The sequence below is a fragment of the Cibotium barometz genome, chromosome 20, assembly GCF_041138505.1.
Source record: "Cibotium barometz isolate CiBa-2024 chromosome 20, ASM4113850v1, whole genome shotgun sequence".
Lineage (NCBI taxonomy): Eukaryota > Viridiplantae > Streptophyta > Polypodiopsida > Cyatheales > Cibotiaceae > Cibotium > Cibotium barometz.
In genome coordinates this window covers 21,519,241-21,533,976 of record NC_141065.1, presented here as the reverse complement: position 1 = coordinate 21,533,976, position 14,736 = coordinate 21,519,241, and the positions used below count along the sequence as shown (strand labels likewise).

At 40.8% G+C, this 14,736-nt stretch overlaps 1 protein-coding gene across 2 annotated transcripts; it reads right to left on the bottom strand.

Moving 5' to 3' along the window:
- Window positions 1-3,486: 3,486 nt before the first annotated feature.
- LOC147627661 (PITH domain protein (DUF1000)) lies at window positions 3,487-14,446 on the bottom strand. Of its 2 annotated transcripts, XM_086814583.1 has the most exons (9): window positions 14,289-14,446; window positions 9,406-9,486; window positions 8,892-8,941; window positions 8,627-8,704; window positions 5,260-5,317; window positions 5,122-5,171; window positions 4,907-5,015; window positions 4,743-4,804; window positions 3,487-3,807 (listed from the first exon to the last, which is right to left on the bottom strand). In XM_086814583.1, exons 1-9 carry the CDS (start codon window positions 14,370-14,372, stop codon window positions 3,771-3,773), a joined length of 609 nt encoding a protein of 202 aa, XP_086670709.1. In that variant the 5' UTR covers window positions 14,373-14,446; the 3' UTR covers window positions 3,487-3,770. The 2 variants fall into 2 exon arrangements, with proteins under 2 accessions (XP_086670709.1, XP_086670711.1); XM_086814585.1 differs by lacking the exon at window positions 3,487-3,807 and having other exon boundaries at window positions 4,739-4,804.
- Window positions 14,447-14,736: the final 290 nt, after the last annotated feature.

Sequence of the window (14,736 nt, the reverse complement as noted above, 5' to 3'; positions counted from 1 at the left end):
ATTTACATGTGGGCAATGAAGAGCATTACATGGCTTAGAACCAATATGCATGAAAATTGGCCTCCTCATCATAAGAGGCTAAAACATTATCTTCATCATGATTTGAAGTGCTGGCATAAGTAGAAGTGCTTGGCATACATAATATGAGACATGACACATACATAATCATAGCTCTAGATGCCCCATTCATCATCATAACATAAAAGGCATGAGGCATGGCATAAGAATCGTCATAGACATCATCTCTTTCATCTTCATCTTTGTTTCCATCCATTTTTTCATCTGCATCCATTTTTTCATCTCCATCCGCATCTTCATCTTGCATAACATCTTTTTCTTCATTATAATCTTGACATACATGCATTTCTACCATTCTAGCATCATGCCAAAGCATGTGGGCATTCCATTTTAGCATCCTCACAATGACTTTTTGGCACCAACATCAATGTAAAGTTTGCTCACTTCTTGGTTATAGGATTTCTTCCATGAAAATACTCTCAACACAAGAAATTAGTTGGAAAAAATCATTGAGTATTATAACATTATTTATAAAATTATTTTTCGTGGTCATCATTTAGAAACTTTTTGCATAAAAGCTGTAAGTTTTGAGGTTCAATTTGAACACTCTTTTAAGTTTTTTTTTGAAGCACTCTACAAATAGTATTCAAAAATTCTTCAATATGTATTTAAGCCATTGCATAATTCTCCTAAAAAGCAAGGATGCTACATCAATATTATACTAGTATTAGCATTTTTTAAAATTACAAACTCTATATGTACATGTTTTTTATTTTAAAGTTTTACCATGTGTAGATGCATGCTAATGCATCCTCAAGAAGTTTTATGGAATTTTGTTTTTATTTGCCTTTCCATTTCTTCAAGAACTGTAAATCATCTTGAAGCTATTTTTCTAGTTGAAGCCACTTTTATGGTCCAAATACAAGACTACTATTCAAGTATAGTCATTAAAAATTTTATGATATTTGCAAGTAAATTTTATATTTTAAAAATGAAAATTTTGCTTTTAAACCACTTGTGTCAGTTTAAAGAATCAAGTTTAAAATATAGCACTGACGAATGCAAGGTCATCAAGCTTGGGCAAGGCTCCCTTGATCCTAGTGAAGGGCAAGACCATCATTTAGGCATGGAGATACAGGTGTTGTAGTGGCAAGAGATTCATGCACAAATAAAAGCAGGTGCCAAATGAGCTTCTCTCAAGTGATTTACATAGCATATTTGTAATTATGGATTGGCCAATGAGCTTAAATTGCTTGCAGGACACTTGGTTGGTTGATGAGGAGAGATTTCTCAGCAATGTGTTTCACTAATCGATGGTATCTTAACACTTGATTTTTCATGTAAACAAAGGAATGAGGGACAATGCATAGGTCACTACAAAGAATTCAAGACAAAAGCCTATCAAGGTCATAACTCATGCACAATATCCTCATCATTTTTGTCATCAAGCAACAAAGTTCCATTCTAATGGAGCCACTAATTCTAGTAGCAACCCAAACATTTAAGTGATGGAATGGAAGACAAGAATGAGGTGATGTTAATCCGATCAATGCCGCTTTAATCAAGTCAACAAGGGTTACGTGGTGTTAACCACTCCGTAGGTTAACATTGTTTCACCGGCCTACCTCCGTAAGGCACTGTGTCATCTTACCCGCTCGAACGGGCACTTATCTTTTGTAAGACGATGTTGAAACATATAAAGCAATCTTACTTGTTAAATTGGGAAAGCCTACAGACTCTGTTTATATAGTTGCTTAAGACTAGTAATGAAGATTGGACCATAGGAGCACGAAGACGCATGTATGACATGCGTGTCATGGGATGGATATGCCATATAGTCATCATATTAGGTGATGGGCATAATTTCGTCACGTGATATATATGTGTGTGTGTGTGTGTGTGTGTGTGTGTGTGAGAGAGAGAGAGAGAGAGAGAGAGAGAGCTATGCTATTTTCATTTTTATGTTGATGCCATGTATGGATCAAGGAGGGTGTTGGAATATGCTCCATGCCATGGATCAAGGAGGGTGTGGGAAATGCTCCATGACATGTCCACACATTAGCATGGAATATGTTTCTAAGGTTATGTGGACATGTAAACCAAGCATGGTAGAATGGCAAGTTACTGGGAATCTCCACCAAATGCAAGTGGGGCACATGAAGCCAAGCCTAATGGAGAGAATCATGGAAAAGGTACCTAGATCCACAAATCAAGGGGAGAGAATATAGGGGTACCTCTTGTTAGTGCCTAATCCCATCCCTAATAATGTTTAGACTTGAACTAATCCATTGTGCCTTCAACCTATTCAAGAGGCATCATATCAATGAAGATGTAGTGTGTGTGTTATCATTATCTTGTATCCATTCTGTCTTTTAACCTTGTGTTAATTACCTAATTATCATGCTTAATTTACCCATCATGAAGTGCTTAATCTTTGAGCCTCCTTGAGCTTATGCTTTAATCTTCTCTCATCTCTCCCAATTTTCATCAATTGGTATCAGAGCAGCACCTGTGCCCATCATCATCGCTTGGCAAACACAACAAGGCTTCTCTCGGCTTACGCCCTCACTACTTCACGCAGTCATAGCAGTCAAAGCCACGCAATAGTTACACGCATTGCTTTGTGATGAGCAAGGAGCCCTTTGAACAGCAAGGCTGCCCACGACAGTTGCAGTCCCCCTGAGTGCCACACGAGCAACGCACCGCCCTGATCATCGCTGTGCCATCAGCATTCCCAATCTCCATACTAAACCCACGACAGCAGATCATCACCGCGCCAGTCAACTGAGCACCGTCGTCACGATTTATGGGAGTTAAAGTCATGCCAATACATTGCTATTACATGCCAATAATGAGTAAGACCACCCACTCATGGCTTTCAGGTCTAGCTCATGCCTATATTCATGTGATACAATGCTATGGTGATGGACACACTACGAAATGAAATTTTACATCCATGTGTTCCAAGTTTGGTCTCCCTAAGGCTATGATCCAAGTATCATATGAGATTAGGTTGTGGCTCGATCCCGTATCTATCAATGTAACACTTATTGCAATGCCCTTATTTGCTGTGAGTCCCAACTTGAGTCTTGCTGGTTCAATGTTTAGACCCTCTTCGTCCACCAAGGTTATGGACGCCATATTGACATGAATCGGGTCCTTATTTTAGCTTTTGCTTGCCTAGGTTTAGCCTCGTCTTGTGCTTGTTGGATCTTTTCTTTTGCTAATTGCTTCTGTTTTTTTAAGACGTGTTCTTGGAAGAGCATCTCCTCCCGACATTGTGGACATGCTGCTCTCATAAAATGATGAAGATGAAAGTGTACATAAAGACAGGAATTTCTACTTGACCATGACAAATCAATAAGCCTTTGATCTTGCATACATGAGAGGACATCATACTCCAATGGATTTATGAAAAAGTAAGTAAATCACAATGAGAGGGATTTCTAGTTGACCTTGAACAAGTAGTCAGCAAACCTGTTGATCTTGTATATGAGCATTTAAAACACATGTTTGGTTACATTTTACACCTACAATGCCCTCTAAAACTTCAGGCGTCACACATAACTGTTGCCAAAATTAGGCCTCGTAGGAATAGGTCTTTTGAAATTAAGCTTCCTCTTTAAGGCCCATATCTAAAAGAATCCAGTCATGATCAAGCAGCAGTTTGTATTCAGCTTAAAATCACATCAGCTTCCTTCACAAACACAGGTATACAAAGGATGTATGTTCAGGCAATAACAGCACTGAACTCAGAGTATGGTCGGTAAATGATTTCCAGCAGGGAGTCTGCAAGCCACAACCAAACAAGAGTTAACATCAGTATATAAAGTACCTTGTAAAACGTTCTTCCACCATACAATGTGCTTGACCAGTGTTATCCCCCAACAAGAGTCAGGAGTCGAGAGCTGAGTTTTGATATCAAAGTTGTGATCCAAGAGTCAAGAGCTGAGTTTTAATATCAAAGATGTGATCCAGTATCTATAAGATGATGCAAAGGATGTGCATGCTTGCAAGGCAAGAATCTACATATGCTAGTTGCCAAAGACAAGCCAAATAGACAAAATAGGGATAGACAGCAGGAAATCGCAAATGCCAATGCCAAACAGAACTATGCAATGCCTGCGTTAAGTGTGAGAGAATGCATTACTATAAATGGGCATGTTTTCAACTCGGTGCTACAGCCCAAGGGAGCCAAGGTCAGTACAATAGAAGAAAAAACCCAGTTGAGCTAGTTCAGTCTTAGAAAATGGTCATACCCCTCTAAATAAAAAATATGCACGCACAGGCACACACGCAGCAAATACACCCCTTTATCCAAACAAAAAAGCTCAAACTTTGCATGCGCACACATACACACTGCTTCACACAAACAAGCATTCACAATGACTGCACACACATAAGGTAGCCCACACCAATCAGCACCAGAAACAGAATGGCAGGTGGCTTGTAGCATTTCCTACACTACTAATAGTATATGCAAAGATTTTCAAGGGGTAATTTATGTCTGGACAAAAGAAGACCGATGCAACATCAGCAAAATGACACAGACGTGTTGACAAGACTTGCATCATACAAAACCCACAAGTTCCAAAGATGCTAGGAGACAAAACATGATGAGGAATTCCAGCCTCTAGGGCAAGGACAAAAGATTTTTACAAGAAACAAAAACAACAGAAAGAAAAGCAACAGCTAAGAAACTATGAGATAGATAAACCACTTACTTGTGTTCTGCTGGATTAGGGAAAGCCTCATACACAATGTTGGTAACCGCATCTCTTTTTATCTGCAGATGTTACACAAATGGAAGGATTTACAAAGGAAGTCTTACAATAAAATTAACCACACAAACTTTTTAATCAGGACTCCTTGGTGTGAAGAAAGTTACCTGTGTTGCTTCTCCTCTAAGCCCAATAAAGGAAATTCTAGCGGTCTCTCCACCAAAGTTCTCGGGAAAGTGTAAGATGAGGCTTGCCACACTTTGGAACCTAGCATACCTGTAGTTTAAACAGTCAAGCCAGGAGCCTGGACAGTTTAATGCCACAAAAAAATTAGCATGCATTAAGCAGCACTAGATTTCTAATGTCCAAAATCAGTCGAAACCTTGTTTGATACTCAAGCTCTCCTTGGAAATTTTCAGCAAGCTCCCATTCCTAAAAGCCAACACAATCAGACAAGGTTAACATAAATAATCACAAAAAAAATCCAAAAATTATTTCTCTATTAAACTGATAATAATACCTGGACAGGACTCATGGCCCCTACAATTGAGAAATCAATATCTTCTCGGTTAATAAATCTGAAATAACCCCCAAAAAAAAACTTTTCAAGACTTTATGGACATGAAACACTATCACTTGCACACCCAGTAGGTGTACAAGTGACATGGCATTCTTAGCATTCATAAGCATTAAGTAAAGGCATTCAAGCATTAAGCAGGACATTTAAGCATTAATCCATTTATCACAGCATGTACAACAGTGTTTGGAGCCCCTCAAGTCAAAGCATAGGGAACCGGTCAGCAGCCAACTCAGCATTTATAACCAGCCGACAGCAGCTTTGAGCATTTACTGAAGTCATGAAGGTCCAGCCAACTGGCCAACAGCAGTAGGTACAACCGACCAGCAGCAACATAACATATATAAGCAAAGTCGCATCATTTAGTTCATTCATATAATCAGCTTCCTACTTCTCAGCGTTCTCTTCCTAGGCTGCAAGGGGAGTCAGCAGTTCATCACCATCATTCAGCAAATCATCAGTATATTCAGCATACAGTAGAAGACAGCATTCAGATCATCCTCCTGCCTCCTACATAGAGGAAAGCCAGCATCTCAAGGGTGGACCTTGGCATTGGAGAAGGGAACATTCAGTCAGCATCAGCATTCAGCATCTCTCTCTCTTCCCGAGATAGATATTCATCTAGTATAGGTATTAGGCATAGATCTTCCTTGTAACCATTGCATTTAATATAGCTGCATTGCATTGACACCATTGTCTCTCTCTCAAGCATAATTAAGCGAAGTTTAGTTAAGCCTAAGGTTGTTTTACTACAATCATTCCCTCGCATGTCACATTGGTATCAAAGCGTTCCAAGGTAACCAGCCTTAGTTCATGTTCATTCCAAAGGTCATTCAGTAAGTCAGCATGTTAGTCGCTTCCGCTCAGTTAAATCAAGTTCTCAAGATCTTGAACACCATCCATAGGGTTTTCCCCTTATGCATGCGTCAGGAACCCATCCATCTGCATTCTTGCACAGCATATAGGGTTGCACATGGCTTGCATCAACATAGTAGTCATCCTACCAGTCAGTCTAGCATCTCGCATCTGCAAGGCATATAGGTTTTACCCATGAGTTTCTAGGAAAGAATGACATCCATCATCAAAGGAGTAAATGCAGTTTTGGGCTTCAACTGGCAACAGAGCGTTCTCTTCTACATAAGAAGATGGAAGTTTGCTCCAACATTGCCTCGGGAGGTTCAAAGGTTCAAGAACGACAGAGATGGTGTGTGAAAGGATTTCCAAGATAGGTCAGTGGTGACTCAGGTATTTCCAAGCAGATTTAGTAGCATTTGCCATGTAGTTCCCACAGTGGAGAAGTCTTTGACTCAAAGGATTCAACTCCTATAGTCGACCTTAGTCCCGTTAGAAGAAGTCAAAATGGACAGTGGTTTCAATGGAGGACCAGCAGAGGAGTCGAAAGGTTACCAAGTGTACCACTTGACAATAGTTTAGTAGAGGGGAATGTCACGTGCACACCTAGTAGGTGTACAAGTGACATGGCATTCTTAGCACTCATAAGCATTAAGCAAAGCATTAAGTAAAGGCATTCAAGCATTAAGCAAGACATTTAAGCATTAATCCATTTATCACGATTCACGGCATGTACATCAATGTTTGGAGCTTTACAGCACTTACAACAAGTACATATATATATGCCTAGATGAATCCAAGAACATGCCCAAATTCACCTTTTAGGAACGTGCATGTTATATACTCATGGTAGTCAACCCACAAGACTATATAACTATCAACTCCATTATGCATAGTATGGACTAGATACTACGACATCCCCACTAACGTCATCAGTGCCCAATAGTGGGTGTAGATCTCTGTATCAAGATATGCTCACACACGCACTCCACACACACATATACACACACACACACACATAAGAGCATATATTCACACAAAGCCCTTGGTACTGAGTTTCTGTCAAACCTCTGGAGATGCAAGGCGGCAAATAGAAAGAATAGTACAGCAAATAAGTAGTTGATAGGACAAATGCACCGCTAAAGATAGAAAGAATAAGTACGTACATAAGACATTCAAGGCATTTAGAGCATGTAGCCCATCAAGTCAAAGCATAGGGAACCAGCCAACAAGGCCAGGTCAGCAACCGACTCGGCATTTATGACCAGCCGACAAGGCTTTGAGCATTTAATGAAGTCGTGAAGGTCCAGTCAACTGGTCGATAGCAGTAGGTACAACCGACCAGCAGCAACATAACATATATAAGCAAAGTCGCATCATTTAGTTCATTCATATAATCAGCTTCCTACTTCTCAGCGTTCTCTTCCTAGGGTGCAAGGGGAGTCAGCAGTTCATCACCATCATTCAGCAAGTCATCAGTATATTCAGCATACACTAGAAGACAGCATTCAGATCATCCTCCTGCCTCCTACATAGAGAAAGCCAGCATCTCAAGGATGGACCGCGGCATTGGAGAAGGGAACATTCAGTGAGCATCAGCATTCAGCATCTCTCTCTTCCCGAGATAGATATTCATCTAGTACAAGCATAGATCTATTCATAGATCTTTATTGTAACCATTGCATTTGATATAGCTGCATTGCATTGACACCATTGTCTATCTGTTAACTAAACTTAAGAGATTGACACCATTGTCTATCTCTTAAGTTTAGTTAAGCCTAAGGTTGTTTTACTACGATCATTCCCTCGCATGTCACAAACACTTAATCATGAACCTGCCACATTTAACTAAAGGAAAAATCAGCATTAAGACCCACCAGCGTGGTGCTCTTTAACTGAAAATTTTTGAACAAAAAGTAATAAAAGTTATAAAACAGGATCCAACATAGCCTCCCCGCCCAATCCGACGTCAGGTGGATATACCTCTTGCAACGTTTCAAAATGATAATGTCATTTTCTGTTTGAGTTGTATAGATTATCAAACTGCCCAGTAAAATCACTCTCTTACTGAGTCTTTGTGTGTCACATGCAAGCATGACCATACATACACGTGCAAAAAATGAAGTTTCAACTCCTGCCAACAGATGTTAAAGCCAAGCAGTTCAATATAGCCAGAACCTAGTGGATTATGACCACCTGTCAACTTTTCTCACATTCTACATGTCCAAACTCGACTCAGAAAAACAATTGAAGCTTGTAAGCTTGGCATGCCAAGGACTACAGAATAACAAAATAAGCCATTTAGTTGACAAGATATCTTCTTCCTTAAAACCAATTAAAAACAAAAGGAGCCATCTAGTTGACAACATGCCTTTCTTAACATACTCCTTAAGAGTGTAGACATAAACCTAGAAATAAATAAGGACAGTAAATGCAAGTGAAAAGTTCAAGATCATACGCTCGCATTTTAGATGGGCTCCGGCCCTCATCCCCACCGATGATTGAAATGCTTTTGATCTTCACATCAGAAGTAAATCTGCAACAAATGTCCAAGAAAATGCTGAGGAGGGTATAAGCAGACACCTTTACATACAAATTATACAGAAAAGCCTTAACTTACAGTACTGTATATTGCCAACGTAGGCAGTATAAAAATGCCAGAGATAGGAAAGTTATGTACTACAATTGGACTATACAAGCACAAAGTCTGTAAAATTTCGTACGGGATGAATAGTAAAAGTTCAGGATCGCCTTCATTGCTCTCCAGATAAGCCTGTAAAGAACGTTCAACGAGTAATTTGCTTTAAAAATTTTGTGCACGATTCATGAGGCATATTCTCTAAAGTTATCTCTACGACATGGCTTTATTGATCTAACGTGGTTGAAATACATAGACCACGTACCCACCATGGAATTGTTCAAAATGAATTTGAAATGGTACCTTGCACTACTAAATGAGGTCAAGGAACTCACAGGAACTTGAAAGATGCCTTGGCTGCACACAGAACCGTTCCCCGCCAGTGGGACAAGTGCAGAGTTGGACATGCAAGATTGCCCATCCATCTCCCATGAGCCAGGAGTTGGACATACCAGATTGCCCATCTATCTCTGACAGGCCACCACAGTGGGCCCCCCTTTGATGGGTGGGGACGGTTCTGTATCCAGCCTTATTTATAAGTTTAAAAACATGGTTAAAACCAGCTCCCTCAACACTAAGGTGTGTTCATCAATCCCTACATTTGAGTCATCCAACCGAAGCTCCCAGCTTTTGAAAACGTTCTTTGCACTCCCTTGAACAGCTTCATTCAAAGCCCAAACCTGCAGTTTCCAAAGACGTTTTTAATGAAGCGACACAAAGAACACTAAACTTGATAACCTTTAATAGCCCTTCTTACTCAGTCATCTTATGAATCATACATATTCTTACACAAGCAGCTTCTCTGATCCAAGAATAACATTCGGATTGCAACGAATCATGGCTAATAGAAGAAGGATACAGAAATTGTAAGGCTTATCCATCTCAAATGCAAGAATTTAACCAAGCTAAAAGAAAAACACAAGACTTAGACAAGAAACACACGCAAGACAGACAGCTAAACTATGAACTCTATTGTATTGCTGAGCAGAAGCTCTATTTACAAAACCTGCCAAATCGACTCAAGGCTAAAACTGAGAGAAAAACCTAATCTCTACTGAACAATGTCTTCCCACTCAACCCAAGTTGCACCACTGACACCACTGACTGCGGATCAAATGCCGTTTGAGAAGAGAGAGAAACTTGCAGCTGAAATTCGCTATGTTTCAGCACCTGTGGCTGCCCACAATCTGAAGGAGAAGGGAAATTTGGGTGCTGAGGCTCCAATGGCAAGAATGCAGTAGAAGACTGTGGACTGGGGAAGGCTTCTTGCAAGCTGGTGCTTTGATGCTGGTCAAGCTACAAGTCAAACCCTTCACATACCACAACATGCTTTTACTCACAAAATTATTTTCTGCATATAATAGGGTTGCTTGTTCAAGCTTCACCCTCCTTTTTCAAGTACGCTCCCCAACCTGACTTCTCATTGCCCGACCAGTCCACCCTTCAGCTTCTTGCCCATGTGGGATTCTCTATCAACAACCTCCTTGATTATAACATGTGTTTACATGTTAAATATGGATTAGTGTTTCTTGGCTGTCCTTGAGACTTTGGCCTGGTCATGTGTATGGATTTCATGGACGGTGCCTATGAAGAGTGCCAGGACATGGTTTTGTGGGTGGTGCCAATGAGGAAACCAGTCTAATGATCTTGTCATGCTCATTTTTGCTTGTGCAGGATCCATATCTGTACAGCCACCTCTTCTATTGGCATACCCACTGTCTACCAACATTATGCACCTGCTGGTTGCCCTCTTCGTGCATCTAGATCTTTCAGCTATAATGATCTTTGCTTAGAGAAAAAAATTGCTTTGCTTAGAGAAAGAATTTGCTACAGATTATCATGCTTAGCAAAAACACAACTCCCCTTGATAATGATTAAAGAGCTCCTAAATGTTAGAGAGGCCAACATTACTCACCCGCACTTCAAGACGTGATATGAATTACTCCCTCCACACATGGAACAGCTGCATGTGGGTGTGATTAAAGCTACAGCCATATAGCATAGTCACTAGAAACAAGAAATGGGAACGGAAACATTTGAGGAATGGAAACGGGGAAACGAGTTTTTAGGGGTGGAAACAGTCGTTTCCTGTGACAACATCACTTGGGAAATGAGAAACGGCCATAGAAACGGATGGGGTCCTGAAACGGAGAAACAGGTTTCCAGGGGCTGAAACGGCCGTTTCCTGTGACTATGCCATATAGGCTGAAATCAAAAAGACCTAATCTGAGGTCTGTTGAAGGAAGACTGAGGTGGAGGAGGAGGAGACAATATGGAGCAAGATACAACAGCAGCAGTTTTACAAGTGAAAAGTGAATGCTAGAAAAGTGCCCACTGCCTTCACATAAGTAAAAGGTTAGAAAGAGAGATGGTTTTTTCATAAATCGTTGCCAACAAGATATGACAGAAAGATCAGAAGACGACAAAGTAAAAGGCAATGTCAAAATGCATCCCTCTCACCACACAAGTAACAGAAGCACATGCACATAACTGTGAACTAGGACTAGATACTAAGATCAAAAGGCCATTATGTCAATCTCATCAAAAGCGGAAAGAAGGCCACACAATGAGAAGTGCCCCCCCCCCCCCCCCCTTTTTCTTTCAACAGGAGAGTGTTGCTGCAAAGCTGACCTCGGCCACAGTAAGGCGGCTGCAGATCTGCCCTGCCATCCCTTGCTATGCTGCAAAGGATGCTTGTGCATATACCCTTGCTACCTTGCTGTGATGATGAGTTGGCAGTAGGCTAGCAACAGATCTAACCAGACAAGTGTTGCTTCCCTGACTAGCTGCTAAGATGTCGCCCTGGAGTTGATGGAGTTAGTGACAACAACCCACTCTGTTTCCCTTCTCACATTACCCGTTTCCGAGCTGACGGTTGTGCCAGAGATGGGACAATAAAACTGGGCATGAGGGAGACTTCATATAAGTGAAAATCAGTGTCATCCCATACTTCTGATACCCATTCTTAAGACAGGACACCTTCTGATACCCATACTTAAGATACGACACCTAAAGATTAGGTACAGGATTTGGAAAAAATAGTTAAGTATTCCATGTACAGACAGATGTACACACATGAATATGGATCTACTTCCATTGTCCACATACATGAGTTTCCACCTATTGAAAGACTTCAAAAATCAGATTCTAAGATTTTGTCAAGCATGGGCTGTAGGATGCACTCACAAATCAAGTATGAGCTGGTTAGAAGACGGGCCACATCAGAGGCATGCTGCAGCTGGGGTTGGTATCACACATGTAGAGGTGATGTCAGGCTGATTTTGCTGAAAATAATGGGCATTGAAACCAGAAAAATCAAGGTAATATTGATAATCAAATGTCAAAAAGGTAGTTTTTTTTGTAGAACAAGTATGATACCAAAAAAACACGATAGGTGTACTACTAGCCCCACACTCACGATAATGGGGAATAAGACCTAGTCCAAGAAGGACCTATCAAATGATTCTAATTTATAAAATGGGGATATCTCCCCCCAATTAAAACAATTCATGCTAAGAAGACAATTCGAGGCTGCCACTAGAAGTCATAGTAGCTGACAACCTTGGAAAGCATCACACCTTAACTCCAGCCTTCAACAAGATGCAGCCAGTAGATGTGCTCCCATTTCCAAATCTAGTTGAATATGAAAGAAATACACCTAAAGAATACAGCAAATCCAGGGCGCCCGAGAAAGATGTGCTGTGTACAGTTCTCAAGGCTGCTCTCATCTGTTCAATATAATATATGCTAGAGAAATGCATCAGAGGCTCAGCTAGATAACACCTAAGCTCACATTTCTGCAACCCAGCCATTTTGTAACATAAACTTTATGAAATTTAATCAAAATGTCAAATACTAAATGCTAAAGATGATGACTTTGCTCATTGAAGTCCACACCATCATAACAGCTAAATAGGGTGCACATTGCAGATTTTATCAAGACCGAAGTAAAGGTATGAAGGCATGTCCGGCTTGTATCTCGAATTCCAAACATTGATTGCTACCCTAAGATTCTAATAACATTCATACTGACCTCATCAATGCCTAGACTGTGGTGCAGTATTTATAGACAAAGACATGCATGCCTGGCTTAGTATTCATCAGTGATAACCTTGCTATAATTTTGTAACTCTTGGCATAATTACATGTTATGGCATCACTCCTTACCTTACAGCCACACTCTTAGCAATTCTAGAAACCACCTAAGCTCTGGAGTGCACGGGTGTGGAACACAGCCATCATTATATCTTTGCTTAGTGCAATATACTCTACTTCTCTCTAGCATTGTCTTCCATTGTGCTTAATCTGTGTTTTTGAAAAAGATCCTTCATTTTGCGAGTGTTTTAAGTTTACACCAGCGTTGTAAGTTAGCTTACATAGTATCAGAGCACTAGGTTCTGTATACAACTTCTATGCAAGTTAGTTGACATTAGATTGTGAGAAATAGCTGCCGACAAAAACGCCACCCACAACCAATGGCTGAGAATGCAAAGCTAGATGACACCAACTACAACCTTTAGAAGCTGAAGATTGGGTCCCCTCTTGATTCTTATGACCTGATGGAGATGGCTTTGAGTACCGACCTAAGGCCTACTACAATAATGAGCCCAGAAGGTGTTGCAGTAGCAGCTGACCCTGTTCTTCTGGAGGCTTGGAGACGTAGGCATGTGGATGCATTTGATGATGCCTCCACACGTGATTATATCTATATTCAAATGGTTGCCGCCATTGGTCTTGATGCATGAATGCATATGCCGCTTTTAACAGTAAAGAGGTGAATGTAACACTTGTGATAGACAAGCTCCACATACACATTCATGGATATTTGGATCATGAAAACTTTTTGATAACTCCTTTGACAACGTATGGTGCATTACTAGAAATGCCATGGCACACTCGTATGGAGCCTAAGAACGATTCCAAGAATAAGAAAATTACTTTTATGCATAGAAAGATGTGGAGGGCCACATGCGGGATGGTACTCAAACGTTTTCTACTACCTTGGTATGCATCATTTGGACAGATATTATACATACTCTTATGACCACATGGGCGTGCATCCAAGAACCTCCCAAATCAGCAAAGGAAACGTGCATTGCTTTCATTGGGGAAAGGAATCATAGGATTTTTTTCCCTCTCTTGCACTCTCTGAAGAGAACTCTTAAGAGCCATGAAAGCCCACATGACATTACGCCTTCTGGGATGATGCTCCGGCCTTTTCTTGTATAGTTTTGTTCATACTTAATAGAAGTCTCATGCCCCCCCCCCCCCCCCGGGGAAAAAAAACAAAAAAAAACAAATAATAAAGCCATCACTGAACACAAAATGCCATCACGCACTCAAGCAAAATGGGCATTGTCAGTGTGTCCAACTAGACAGACAAGTGCGTTCAATAATCTTCAAAATCAGGTTGAAAGCGAGAGAGACAGAGACAGAGACAGAGAAAGAGAGAACGCACACACAAAGGTGGACAGTCCCTTACCCGTGGCAGGTCGATGTGTTTGTAAAGCGACCAGGCAGCAGCACACTCGTTCTCCGAACAGTCGTGATTATGCGTGCACGCCATGCTTGCAAAAACCTAGTTTCAACAACAACAGGTAAAAACACTCCTGCAAGACTGCAAATGTCAGAAATTTCAAATCCCTCTTGATCTCAGCTTTAAATAGGAGACCACATACCCCATCCCACGTGTCATATTTTATTTTTATTTTTTTGGCGTGGCAAACACACTACTCACACACACTAGATGCCATAGCTATCGCTCGCTTCCGCCACCACGGGACATTTGAACCCATCACCTAGGGACTCTCAAACTCCATTGCACCATGGATTGATCATTGCCTTGCCACTTTGCACACCACATATAATAGCGCCCCAAGTGGGGGGGGCAGCTTGTCCACAATCCATTTCACAAACAATGGGCGGACACC